At 54.4% G+C, this 13,914-nt stretch overlaps 1 protein-coding gene across 1 annotated transcript in view; it reads left to right on the top strand.

Annotated features, from left to right (window-relative positions):
* FAM222A (family with sequence similarity 222 member A) overlaps positions 1 to 13,466 on the top strand; it is a 35,099-nt gene extending 21,633 nt beyond the window's left edge. The window contains exon 3 of the mRNA XM_088135073.1: positions 11,610 to 13,466. Within this exon, the coding sequence (XP_087991199.1) occupies positions 11,610 to 12,868 (1,259 nt within the window). The 3' untranslated portion in view covers positions 12,869 to 13,466. The remainder of the gene's footprint in view (positions 1 to 11,609) is intronic.
* Positions 13,467 to 13,914: the final 448 nt, after the last annotated feature.

The following is a 13,914-nucleotide window of genomic DNA, read 5'->3' as shown; positions in this document are numbered from 1 at the left end:
TCTCAAGTGATTATTGTGTCTTTTAAACGGGGGGGGTGGTTGTTGTTGTTGTTACTGTTCCCCCCCTTTACGCCACACGTTTCTTATCCGCTGCAGTTGCCGCAGCGGTTTGGCCCGTGGGCTGGCCAGACCCCTTTCTTTTCTTCCCTGGCTGCAGTTAAATTCTGCTGTTTAAGAAGGGGGTGAAGAATTGGGGGGAGCAGAAAAAGTGGGAGATGTAGGTTGGCCTGGTTCCGTGTCTTAACGTTTGCGCTCTCGGCCTTCTGAAAGCGGCCTTCCGCCAGTCAGACCTTTCCATGCCCTGCTCAGGTCCTGATCCTCTGCAGCTTGCACTGGCCAGCCTTCTCTCTGGAGCTCTTCTGAGAGACGCAGGAACATCCTTCCTGATGCGCTGGAGTCACTCTGGAAACGACCCCAGTGTCTCCTTCCCAAGTGGGTTAGGCTGGGCTTTTCCAGCGGTGGCCTTACCGGTTGTCCTTCTGCCTGCTTTCTCAGCAGCAGCAGCAGCAGCAGCAGGCTTGATGCTGGAGAGGAGAATTTGTCAGCTGAATGCACGTGGCGTATGCAGCGTGCAGGATTTCAATTTTGCTCAATGCCAGTTTTAACTGAGCTGGGCACCAACTGAGTTTGTTTGCACCTCTCTCGGCCTGGTCACTTTTACAGCTGCTTGGCAAGAGGGAAATCACATCTCTCGCTTTGCTCCCCCTCCTCCAAATTAAGTGTCAGGCAGCCCCCACACTGGGCATCGACTTGCGAAGGCGGTTTTTCCCCTTAGCTGTTAATTCCACCCACGGCCAGGTTGATGGGCTCGGAGGAGAAGCTGCGCTGAGTGGCACACGGGTTGCCAGGGATGGGTGGTCCCTTGCCTTAGATTGGGGGCACTGGGGAGGCTGGAAGGGGGGGCTGGGCTGTTTTTGTGCTGTCCTTCCAGATTGCTCGCTCAGTAATCAGAAAAGATAGCGCTTCTTAAAACTAGACATGATTTAGAAGCGCCTCTGATTACTTAATTTGCTCCCGAGTATCTCGGTAATTATCTTTATGGGCCTTATTTCATGTCCTCTGGCTTCGTTTCCGTCAGCATTAAATAAGTTGGCCGCCCAGCACGGCCTGCCATGGCTGCAAAATCCTATTACCCGGCCCGTGCCGTTGATTAATTTCTGTATTAATTTTGCGTCAAAGGTGTGCCTGCTAATATTTGCCCTCCTGCCTGTGCTGGAGCCCCAGGAAAGACTGCCATTTCTCCCAGCCCCCCCTTCCCTCTCCAGACTTTTCTAGGCCCCCTCCCCTCTCTTCCTGGCACACCTGTCTTCGCCCAGAGCGTCCAGGTTGGCTTGGCTGCTCAGCAGGTTGGTGCAGAAACTGTGCGCCTCCCGGGCACTCCGCCCCCAGTGCACAAGGACGGTGAGAGACGTGGGAGGGGTGCCGAGAAGGGAGGAGGAGGGCCAGGCATGTGTCTTCTGGGCCTTTGCAGGAGCCTCTTTCCGAGTCAGGCCCGTTACGGGCACAGCACCCTACAAGAGCTGCTCTGCCAGAGGGTGAGAGACTGTCGAGGACTGTGGCACCCGATACCCAGGGAAACCTTGGGTGCTTTGCGACCTGACTGTGCAAACGTGAAAAGAAAGTTCAAGGGTGAGCACCAGGTCCTGGCGCTAGCAGCTGTGGGGTGACCCAGAGCATCGATGCCCTGTGCGTGCAGGTCGGCCTTGGCGTTCTGCCCAAGGCGTGCCCGCCGAGTGTCTGGATCTAGGAGGAACGGAACTGCCCGTGGACCCTGAAAATCTTGGTGCCCAGCATGGAGGCCTCCCAAAAGTTGCAACCAAATTGCTGGTTGTTCATGAGACAGAAGGGGGACATTATTAAATATGTCCCTGAAAAGTTACCCGACCAGCTACCTTGAAATGATGAACATAGGATGCAAATTCTGTCCAGTCCGCTTTGGTTTTCCTTTTGGGAGTCTGACCCCACCTTGGCTCTCCAAGGCCAAGTAAGTGGTCCCGGGGAAGGGGGGCAGTTGCATAATCCTCCCTTAATTGAATTAGTGAATGTGGACAAGCCTCTTCACCAAAGCACAACCAATTTCTTTGTGGTGCCAACAAAGCACAATCTGTCCCATTGTGATGCAAACACAGCCCTGTTTCTTCCACTTGTCACGTGCAAACTAAGCATTTTACTCCCTCATTCTCAGCCCGCAAAACAATGCAGCCCTCAACTAATCCCGTTCAGAAGTGCCTGTCTGTAGCAGAACTCCTCTTTTAATAGCTGTATTGCCTTGTGAGCTCACACACTGGTGCGGGGGTGGGGGGGCGCTTCACCCTGAGCAGGGGGAGGAGCAGCAGAAGCCGCCTGGCTGGGGGGGCAGGCGGTGTGCACCGCACCAGCTGGGAGATAAGCGGTGCAGACTGTGCCCTTGGGCAGAGCAGCCTAGCCTGTCCACCTGTTCCCGTTTCCAGCATAAACAGGTGTGGGTTGGAAGAGCAAACTGTCCCCCCCTCGAAATTCCCAGCGGTCCTCCTGTTGCAATACACAGGAGCGCTGCTGGGCTATTCGGAAGTCGTTCTAGCCGAGGAGCCGTGGACGGGCTGCGGCGTCCTTCTGCCACGGAGCCCACGCCTCTTTGCGCACTTTCTGCCTGGGCCCGGGGAGAACAGGGGTGATCCACACTCTCACTTATGTTTTCTTTTAGAAATATGGAAGGAAAATGCAAAGCGTGGGGATCTCTAGAGGAGTTGGCTTAAAGCCCTGAGTTAGGATCTGAAGGCCATCCATTCTGCCCCTGGGTAGAAAGCAGGTGTTGTGCTTAGCCTTCTGCAAGCTGGCGCCCTCCGGATGCCAGCTTTCAGATTCCCTAGCCACCACAGTGATCTTTTGGCCAGGCTAGATGATTGGCCGTCTAACGGATAGCCACTTTTTCGGCTCATCTGCCGAGAAAGAAAATGGCCACCTACACGTTTTTCAAATATCCAGGGTCTTCTCTGTTGCCCGCTCCAAATTTAGAGGCTGTCCTTGAACCTTCTGGGTGCAAACAGAAGTGTTGAGCTCTGGAGAGTCACAGAGGGAAAGAGGGGAGAAGGGCAGGATTCGGGGCTTGCAGGATGAGAACGGGCACCTCCGCCTGGGAAGGGGGCTTGTCCGAATCCTAGCAAATCTGGAGCTTGCTTTTATTTATGAGTAAACACAACTCATGCTGCGTGTCACTTTGGCTGCTATTAAGCAGAAAAGCAGCTAGTAAATCAAATAAATGAATAGTAGCAATAAATAGCAACGGGAAGAAGGGGAACGGGTTAAGGGGTTGGCCTTGGCTGCAAAGCCCCTGGTTGATAAAAGGGTCGGCCCTTGGGTCTGAGACACCGAGCAGCTCATGGCCGGCCGGCTGCCCACCTGCTTCCTCCCGGCCCATCCAGGGCAGCAACAGCCTGGCACCCGCCCCGCCCTGCGGTCACTCCTCTGGAGCAAGAGGACTTCCCAGAGGCTGTTCAGACCTCCAGGGAAGCTTTGGAGCAGAGTAACGTTCACGTGCAAGTGGAAGGAGCAAGGTTCCTTGAAATACAGCAAAATGTCGGAGCGCCACTCTGCTTGTCCGGCACGTAGCTGGCTGGAGTGTTGGTTTTCCCTCGTCCCTTACACTCTCAGAAGCTGTTTTGCACACCCAGTTGTTGGGACTTTGCTGGCATTTCCCACCAGAGTTGACTGGACAAAACTGACGGATTGGAAATAAAAAATGCCGCCATCCAGCAAGATTTCCTCTTGAGTTTTATAGGTCACTGGAAAAACACCTTTTTTTGACAGGGAGGGGAGTTAGGGCATCTTTTTCAATTGCTCTCCCTCCCCCCGGTTTGGATTTTATTTTATTTCTTCCCCACTCCCTCCAGCTTTTTGCCAAGAGGGAATCGGTGCACTGGAGACAGAAAGATCGACAGAGTTGCCCCCCAGGCTTTTAGCTCCCCCTCTAAATGTACAGAGCTCTGCTGGAGAGCCATGACCACAGCAGGGCCCGAGTCCAAGCAGCGTCACTTCCAGGAAGAGGGACGAGTGCCAGGCCACGCGGGGCTTTGCACAAATGCTCTGTGGGCTGTGCAAGCCAAAAGCCATGTGTTATCCAAGACAGTTTCTTGGGCATGACAAATGGGGAGGGGTTATTCCCTCCTGCAGTGTATTTGCTGGATCTTGGAGCGGTCCTCCTCCACCTCTTGAATTGGGGGGGGCTAGGTGTGAGAGAGCGGCCTCCTGGACCTTGTGTCCTTTGTGGCTGCAAAGTGCCCGAGTTGCATCGAGCATCTCCAGATCAGCTTCACTCCGGCTCTTCCGCCCCCCCAGTTCTTCCCCTGGACTGTCCCAACTAGGCGGATTTGCTGTAGGTGCTGTCCCTTGGTGGCTGAACTGTGCCAACATCCATCTCTTCTTGCCAGACTTTTTATAAACTCTGCATTAAATTCCAGGCAGCTGACAGCCACGTGTTTGGGCCAGCCAAGACTGAGGGTGATTCATCAGAGCGAAACCGTTCCCAAGGCCTTTCTAGGAATCATTTAAGTATCTGGGGTAGAAATGCAAGCTTGCTTTTCTCAGGCACCGTAGCAAGGCATGACTTTGGCAATGGCTCTGCTTGATATTCCCTGAGTATTGAGAAATGTGCTAATTGCATCTGGAATTCGGGAGCAAAGATCCATATTTAATAGCTTCTCGATGGACATTCCTATCAATTTCAGCACTGTTCTGCTCAAAGTTGGTGCAATAGGACTTTGATTTCCACTTTACACAGGAGCAAAAGAGGGTGGGATCTCCCGGAGAGTTCCTCCGGGGGGGTGTTAAATTAAGCAGAGGAAATTTACACTGAAGATAGATGGTGCACGGAGTGCCAGAAATATTCTGTGTTCCTGCTCCCAGGAGGCCTTTGGTTCCTCTCTGTAAGCATGGCCAAGTCCTCAAGCCAGGGAGAGGAAGCGGACCTTGCTAAAAAGAGAAAGGACTTAGAATTTTTATAGGGCTGTTTAACTCAGTGCCAGGCCTCTTTTGTGTTTCTGTTTTATACGCCTATATTCTCAGATGTAAAATGTTTTATTACCTCTTATCCTCTCCTGCTTTCTTCTCCCCCCCTTGACCCTGGCAATACCCTAAGTGGATGAGGGGGGCTTGTTTGGATTTAAAAGTGGTCTCCCAGGTCAAATCTTATGCTTTTGACTTGATCCAGCCTTGCAAGATGATGGACTTTCTCCTGAATTAAACCTGGATTTCTTCCTGCCACCATCTCCTGCTTAGCTCAGTTTCCGAGCCCCCCCAAGGATCCCCTCTTCCACATTTCAAGAAGCCCCCACTTCCCCTTCTTTGGGGTGGGGGTCTCCTTTGGACCCCCGCAAAGCACCTGCCAGAGAGAGGGTCCTTTTTTTCGGATTTTACTCACCTCGGGTTCCTCACTATTACATTACTGGAAAGTTGATCGTGCCCGGGGGATCTCCCAGCTGCAGGCAGGATATTTACGTAATTGGAAAAGGCAGAAAAAAGACCAGAGACAAAGGGCTTGGCCAGCTGTATCCACCTTCACCCGGGTTCATCTGCGTCACACTTAACAGAATGTGCAAACCCAGGCCGGGTGCCTCCTTCAGCGTCGTGTGCCCGAGCGGGAAGTGGGTGACTCTGCAGCCAGAGTGAGTGTTCTTGTGAACACGGCCCCCCGGGTGGAAGTTTGCACGGCCTTTGGTAGTTTTGATTCTCCAGCAGCACGGCACTTTGCAAACTCTAAATCACTGTTTTTCAGACTTCACAACTTTAAGAAGTGGGGGCTTCAACTCCCAGAATTCCCCAGCCACCCATTGCGATTCAGGGTGCTGGCCATTGCCTGAGTACAGCCTGGCTGCTTGGCCTATAAAGCCCTACCGGGCTGGAGGAACCGCCTGCCCCCACAGCATCTGCCCGGCCAGTTCGATCTTGCAGGGCTGGCGTGCCCCGGGGTGCTTTGATTAAGCAGTGCCCCCCTCAGGACGAGAGTGGCCTCCCTCTCTGACCCTGGCAGCCGTCGTTTCACCACGGAGGCTGAAAATCGTTCGGCTACCAGGCTGGGGGAACCTGGGACTGGATGAGTCTCTGTCCGAGGATTGTCCGCCCTGTTCAGCTTAGCCCCAAGGCGTGACCGTGGCTCCTCTTGACCCTTGCTCTGGCGCTGCCCGTTGAGGTCCACATCGTCTGGTTCCCTCCGGCTGTGTTGGCTGGGGATTTGTTGACGAGACAATCTGGAAGGGGATCAGGATGGGGAAGGCCCACCTAAATGGGGCGTTTTGGCCGCTGTAAGTCCTAAAACCACAGGGCTCGAAGGGACCTTGCAGGGCTTGTCCCAACTCCTGCCTGGTGCCACCCTGGACAAATGGCTTCCTAATCTTGTCTCGCAAACCTCCGGCGGGGGCACCCACCGCTCCAGGAGGCAGCTGGTCCACGGCTTCGTGGCTCTCATGGTCAACTTCCAGTTCGGAGCTCCCACTGCAGAGCTTGCGTCCCTCTTCGGCGTGGAGGCGCCACACGAAACCTGGAGGTCGTGGAGGGTCCGGCCAGCCCCCTCCCCGTAGTGCAGACTCCAGACTGATTTCCCGTGGCAAGATTCCCAGGTCTGGGCCTGAACCCGCCCAGCCAGTCTGGCGGGCAGTTGGGGCGAGCAGACCGCTGCTGCGTTTCAGGCCTGATCTCATCAGCCGCCCCCCTGGCTCCCCACAGGATGTGCTCCCAGCGCCCGATAATACCCAAAGCCATCAGATTATTACTGCAGGCCACGCGTTTTTCCATTTACTGTAATAAAATACTGAAGAAACAAAACAATTTAAAATTCTAATAAAACTCAAAGCATATCTTCTGCAGCCGAGATGATTCAATTATTTAGCTGTTATTGAATGCAAAGACGGGGAAATAGAACAGCTTGCAAGATGGAGAGAGGGAAATTCTTGCTCCTTGCGGGGAATTTGGGATCACGTTTTTCCCCCCCCCTTCTGCCCAGAAAAATATGAGATGAGGTGGCAACGGGAGCTCATGGTGGAAATGGAACACCATTTTTCCGGGGAGGTTTAGCTTCCTTTGAAAAAAAATTAAATGAAAATTATAAATATTTGTTGTTGTTGTATTTTCCTTGCTGAAGCCCTCAAAGCAGCTGGCAGAAAACAAAAGCAAAATACATAATGAGACACTTAAGTTAAAACAACATAAAACAACATTCAGTAAACAGGCCGTTTAGGGGGTTCTGGCTGGCTTTGCGCTCAGTGCTGCGGGTCCCTTCGATGTGTTTTTCAAACAGGTATCACCTTAATTAGAATGGATTAAATTGGGTCTTAACTCAAGCTTTTTCTAGGCTAATGGGCTTATGAAATGACTTTCTAAAAAAAGAAGTGTTTAATCTTTAATGGTGCGTAGTCTTCGGCCGGCTTCCTCCCCATTCCGTACATCCAGACGTACTTTTTAATGAAACGTTTTAAAAGCATTTTAAATTAAATATTATGTGGCATAGATTAGGGTCCTGTCTTATCCCTATTTTAATGCCGTTGCCTACTTAGGATTTTGAAATGTTGAGATTTTTTTCCCAACGTTTCTTCACACCTACTTGGACCGTGATTTCTTTTCAGGTTAGACTGCTGAAGCTGCTGTTCTCTGGGTTTCTGTTTCTTTGAGAGGGAGGATTCCTGACAAAACCAGGTCATTAATATATCAGAATTGTCATTCCGTATTAGCAGAATTAGAAGAGTGTTTATTTTTGAAAAATGGAGTAACTCTTCTTTTAAAAGAAAAAGAAAAAAACGGGTTGGGGGGACTCCAGCACTCCAGAAGAGTTTCTAGTTGCCAGAAAGACGCTGGAAACCCTGGACTGGCACTGCTAAGGACGTTTGCCCCTGGAAGGAGGGCCTGAGGGTGGCTGCGGTCCAGCATTCTGGCCACCAGCATCCAACCGGCTCACCTGGAAGCCCCCAGACCCAGGCCGGAGGGCGGGTGAGAGCAGAAGGGCCCGGGCTTCACAGAGAGCAGCCCCTGCGGCGGCTGTGGCGGAGGGCCAGGAGGAGGCCAGCCGGTGCGAGCCGGTGGCAGTGTCTCGAGGCGAGTCTGCCGTGGCACAGCGGCGAGGGTGCGAACGGGGAAAGTAATTACGGTCCGTTCGAAAGCAGTAATTACTGCGGGGAGGGGGAGGCGCTTGCCAGCAGAGCTCCGAAGCGCACCAGGAGCCCCACGGAAATTGGTTGCTCTATCATTTTCGCAGCAGGGGTGCTCAGCTCACCCCAAGATGTGACAACACGTGGAATTTGCGGCTTGTCATATCCCGTCCCTGCTTGCGTTCAGGCAGTGACAAAGCCAGTCTCCCTCCTCCTCCTCCGACCCGTGAGTGATGCTTCGGTGGCGCGCGGAGCGTTCTCTGCCCTCCCGAAGCCGAACGCGGCCCGGGGAAGCCGGGGCCCGGCCTGCGCTGCGATTCCGGGGGGCGCGAAGGCGGGGCGAGCGAGATTGGGCACGTGGGCAAGTGGCGCCTGCGGGATTGCTGGGGCATCTCTCCGCATGGGCTGCGGTTCCCCTCCTGCGCGGGCAGACCTTCCCCGGCACCCCGTTCCCTTGCTAACCCTCGTGCCAGGAGCCCGTGTCATTAGGGATTCCACGAGTGTCACCGGCTAATTAGTGTCACTATTAATTGAACGCTGGCAGCGCTCCCACCCCCCAAGGACAGCGGAGTCGGCACGGAGGGGAGTGCAGACGTGCCCTCTGCCTCCCTGGCTCGAAGGTGATTTCAGCAGCCCCGAGCCTGCTCCCTGTGGGTCTCGGCCGCCGTGCCCCAGGGCTCCCCCCGTCCAGACGTTGCCCGCGGCACGCCCAGGGCCTCCGGCCTGGCCTCAGGCACAACAAAGGGCGAGGCCGCCGGGAGCAGGCCGTCCCACACCTCGGGGGCCGGGGGCCTCCCCCTCTGCTCGGCTCACCATCCCGGCCCTGCCTCCGCTCGATGCCACCTTTCTGCCCGACAAGGGTGTGTGGGTGCAAGCGTGTTTCACTCCGGCAGCAAACTGCCTCGCCCATTAATCGTGGGTTTCCACTGAAACCAGCAGTCGGCTGGAAAGCAGGTTTGCCCGGCGTTCCCCCGTTTCATTAACGTTACGGGCTTTTTACAGGTGTCTTAAATAGGCATTGTTATTAACGAGTCTATTAAGTCAATTAAAACCTGGTCCTTCGAGCTGGATTTAATGTAGCCAGTGGGGGGGAGGGGAGGGGAGGGGGGGAAGAGAAGAGAAGATGAGCTCGCTTTTCTGCAGGGGCGCGAGAGGGCTCTGCCTTTCAGGGGGTTGGTGCCCAAAGGGAGTGGTTGCGGGCAGAGGCTCAGGAGTGGGCAAGCGCGAGGGTCCTGCTCACTCCCATCTCTTCAAGGAGCGTGAATTCGTCAGGGTTGGGGCCAGTTCTGAGCCCCCGGCCCCTGGGCTCTTGCAGCAGCTCCCCCCCCCCGTTTTTGGCCTGCAGACCAGTAGGGCTGGCATCTGGAGGCTGCCCCCCCCCAGCATTCCCAGAGTGCCAGGTTGTAGAAAGAAAGAGACATTTGGCATTTAAGGGCTTGAATCCTGCACCGAGGGGTCCAAAGCATTGGGTAGGTGTTGCTGCGTTTTAATTGCTTCTTTGTGAATCCATTTTGTGTTTTACTTTTTAGGGGTTTTGTAATTGCAGATTGCCTCTGAAGCACCGGGACGATCTCTCCCACCTTGCCAAGGGAGAGCCTAGCTGGTTTTAGAAAGTGGCAGACGTGCCATTCGAAGCTTGTTTCAAAAGACGAGGGTGAAATTCTCAGGGTGCCAAAATAGGCCTTTTTATCAACGCCTTTTACATGGCTGGCGTCTTTCCCAGCTGAGTCCCGGGGTGACAGACTGGGAGAAGGACTGGGGCGGGTGGGGGTGCGGCAGGGGGTGCCCCGGCCTGCAGTTCCTCCTCCTCGTTTGCGTCTTCCCCAAATCTTTCCCCCCTTCTTAGCAAGACCCCGTTTTCCCACCTCTCTTTCAGAGGCAGCCTTTCAAACACCTAATTTATTCAATCTATTAGATAGATTTTGTAGATTTAATCATTTTCACAGTTGGTGGCTCATTGGATACTCAAGATAAACTCCAAATGAAAGTATAATGGAAACAACAAATGAGTTTTCACAGCTCAGGAAAGGAGTTTGAGAGAAGCAAAATACGGATAATCTCTCTCTCTCTCCCTCCGTTCTCCTTGGAGCTGCCTTCTGCTGACTACAGTCGGTTATCACAGTTAATTTCACCAGTTTTGTTCATCTGTAAAATTGCATAAAAGTGACATTTTTGTGCTCATTATAAGAAGTGCTGATTTATAGCTGGTAAATGGATTTTTCCCTATTTTTTTTCCGACGGAGCTCTCATAGTGCCACAAAGCATCCATGAAATTGCTTGTATAATACGGTTTAAATCCAATCTCTCAGAGCGATGCTTCCTCCCACCACCTTTGCTGGGGAGACATCTCCCCGGCCCCATACAGAATGATTGGCGCCCCTCCCATAAACAACCTTGGAAGTCCAAAGAGGGTGATTGGGGGATCTTTAAAACGGTGGAATCTGTTTGGAAGGATAAGGACAAATTGGCTTCCTTTGAAAACAAACCCCTGAAATGATTAAACAAATTGAAGGGAAGAACAGAGGCTATCGATTGTCTTGAGTGACTCGGGTGGCCCATGGAGCCTCCACAACCAGGGGCACAATACCGGAGAATAAGCCGGGGCCGTCGAGTCCTGAGGGCTGGATTTCTGCATAGGTTTGTTTGATGGAGCTGGTGGAGGGGCAAACACCTCTTTGTGTTTTTAGCTGAGCCAGAACCAAGGGATTAAGTCTGGAGATTTCTCTTCTTTCCCCCAGGATTGGGGAAGAGAGGGTATCTAAGCTAAATGGGCTGATTTCAGCCCGTTTTGCTGAGGATGCTCCGTCCCAGGGTTATCCAGTGAGGACAGACCGGGCGGGCGTTACGCCTGGTGTTAATTGTGCAGATGGCGCTCTAGTGACCTCCAGAGGTGGCTGCAAGCATTACACCATGTCACAACATGGCTTACACCTCCAGACAAGGGATGCTTTGACCGTGGATGTCTTCCTACATCATTCTTACTCTGCTGACTGAACTAAATAAAACAAGCAGGTTGTGCCCATGCAGCCCACTAAATCTTGGGCCCATCTGTTAAGCCTGTTGTCTGAACACCACTGGAGCATTTAAACTTTTGCTCCCTGGTTCAAATAAGATCCCCCCAAGTGAAGCAAAGTTGGTTGTGTTGCAAATTCTTGCCTTACTGGGTTGGCTTAGGTCCTGAAATGCGTTTGGCTGATCTGCAGGACCAGCTGGACTTAAGATCAGCGGTGCAGTGTTCTGGAGAAGTGGACGGGCACTGCCGGCAGCAGTGAGATCTGGGCAGATGTCCTGGAGAAGCGGGGCAAACGTTTAAGGCTCCCCCCAACTCCACCACTGGATTTCACCGCACTAATCTGTACCCCATATGCACCTGACACACTTGCACTTTTAAAAAATCCGCGCCTCCGATTCCGGAAGAACGGAGGGTGCCCGCTCGAATGTCGCGGCTCATCTGCTGAGAAATCTTGGCGTAACTCCTGCCTTCCTCGTCTCTCCTAGGTGAAACCATGGCTCCCATTCGTTCCCCACGATACCCCAGCCCGGCTGAGCTCGACGCTTACGCACAGAAAGTGGCAAACAACCCTCTCACCATCAAGATCTTCCCCACCAACATCAGGGTCCCCCAGCACAAGCACCTTAACCGGACGGTGAACGGGTACGACACGATGGGCCAGCGCTACAGCCCCTACCCTCTGCACGCCAGCAGCTACCAGGGTCTCCTGGCCATCGTGAAGGCATCCGCTGGCAAAGGGGCCGTGAAGAACGCCGAGGGCAAGCGGACCAAGATGTCCCCTGCCCACGTGGCTGTAGCCCCCTACTCAGTGACAAGCACTTTAGCGCCCGGCCCGTCCTGCGCGGCCCAGCTGAGCTACCCCGGCAGCCAGAAGCAGATGGAGGCGCCGGTCCCTCCCAACGTCACGGTGGCCACCTCGGTCGTCCCACACGCCGGCAGGGGCTTGGCACTGCCCCAGGCCAACCTGCCCTCCATCCAGAACATTATTTTCCAGATCAATCAGCACTGCCAGGCCCAGGCCAGCCAGCAGGTGTGCCAGGGGGTGGTGGTGGCCAACCCCAGCCCGGCCAAGCACGGCACCACCGGCAGCTTCACCACCATGGCCACGGTGGGGGCGGCGGTGGCCTACGCTGGTGCCGTGCTGCCGGACTGCCGAAAGGGTGCTGAGCTGGTGGCTGGCTCCAACCCAGGCAGTGGCCTCGTGGGGCCCAAGCCAGGCCTTTACCCGGACAGCGTGGATTATCTGCTGTGGCAGCAGAAGCAGCAGCAGCCGCTGCGGATGTACAGCGCAGGCAGCGGGGGGGCCGTCAGCAAGTCGCCCGAGGTGTGCCCCGGGGTCTTGCGCGCCTACCCCGTGACGGGCGCCACGGACAAGGTGAGCTCCTCGCCGTTGAACTGCGTGGGCGTGCATGGGAACTTCTCGGTGGGGCAGTACTTTGCCCCGCCTTGGAACAGCGTCTTGGTCACTCCCAACAGTAGCGACTGCTACAACGCCCAGGATCTGGCCAACGGGCATCGGGACCTGGGCCTGCACCCCTCGGAGGGGCTTCCCAGTTTGCCCAGCAAGGCGGTTTGCAACACCTCCATCCTCAGCAGCAGCCTCCAGTCGTTGGAGTACCTGATCAACGACATTCATCCGCCGTGCATCAAGGAGCAGATGCTGGGCAAGGGCTACGAGACGGTCTCCGTGCCCCGGCTCCTGGACCACCAGCATGCTCACATCCGCCTGCCTGTCTACAGATAAGGGGCAGAGGTGCCCCCGGGGCCAGGCTGCCCCGAGGCGGAGGCGAATCATTTTGTCTGCGTAGTTCAGGAATGGGTTTCATTGCTAAGAATGTGAACAGGGAGACGCGATCCAGTTTTGCTGCTAATCGGGGAAGAGGTGCCCCGGGGGACGAGAACGGGTGTGTGCCTGCGTGTCGGCGTTGCCAGCCAGACTGCCTGGGAAGGGGGCCCATTCCTTTTCCAGAAACACGTTTCTGTCCTGGGCTGCGCTTGGGGGCGTTTGAAATGCATTGTGACTGGGGGAGGGCAAGGAAGGGAGCGGACCCCCGCTCAGACCCCTCCCGTCCATCCAGGTGGCTTCGTGATCCTGCCTCCTTTCTAGATGAAGTCTGTAACTTGCACTGTTTCGATTTAAAGCTAGTAATTGGGGGTGGGGGGCAAAGGTGTGGAGGCTGTTTAAAGAAGGAAAAAAACCACTTGAAAACTTGAAGTGACTTTTTTTAGTTTGAACCTGCTGTACAGTTTTTGGCTGCTATAGGATGGATTTTCCCACCCCTCCATCACATCAGCATAACCCCAGGAGATTTCTTTTCTGAATTAAAACATCATCATCATCATCATCATCATCATCATCTGGTTTTTTAATAGCAGTATTTCATTTTATTACTTGTCTGCGTGGGAGAAACAGGGAGGAAGACCAGAGGGTTGGGGGACGTTTGCAGAAGAGAGATGCAGTGCTGAAAAGTTGGGAGGGTCCTTTGCCCCTTTATTTTAATCCTTGCTTTGGATCCACCTCTGTAGGGAGCCACATCTGGCTGCAGAAACCTGAGTTAAGAAGGCCGGGGAGAAAACCAAGCCCTTCTTGGTTCCCGCAAAGCTTGAAAACAAGGCACTCCCTTGGGCTCCCCCATCCCCAGATCATCTCTGGCTGCGTCTTTGCAGTCGGAGGAACGTGGATGCGCGAGGGCTGCCCGAGAGCCAGAAGCGATGGGGAAGGCAAGCTGTGTTTGCCGAGTTGCCGCTCCAGCCGCTGGGGACGGGTCATCCCCTCGCCCCTCTCCCCTC

Source organism: Python bivittatus, unplaced genomic scaffold (assembly GCF_059951505.1).
Source record: "Python bivittatus isolate LINGU-HERP-01145 unplaced genomic scaffold, Pbiv_v1 ctg000100_np1212, whole genome shotgun sequence".
Classification (NCBI taxonomy): domain Eukaryota; kingdom Metazoa; phylum Chordata; class Lepidosauria; order Squamata; family Pythonidae; genus Python; species Python bivittatus.
The sequence above is the reverse complement of the archived record's forward strand: the minus strand, read 5'-3'. Positions and strand labels throughout refer to the sequence as shown.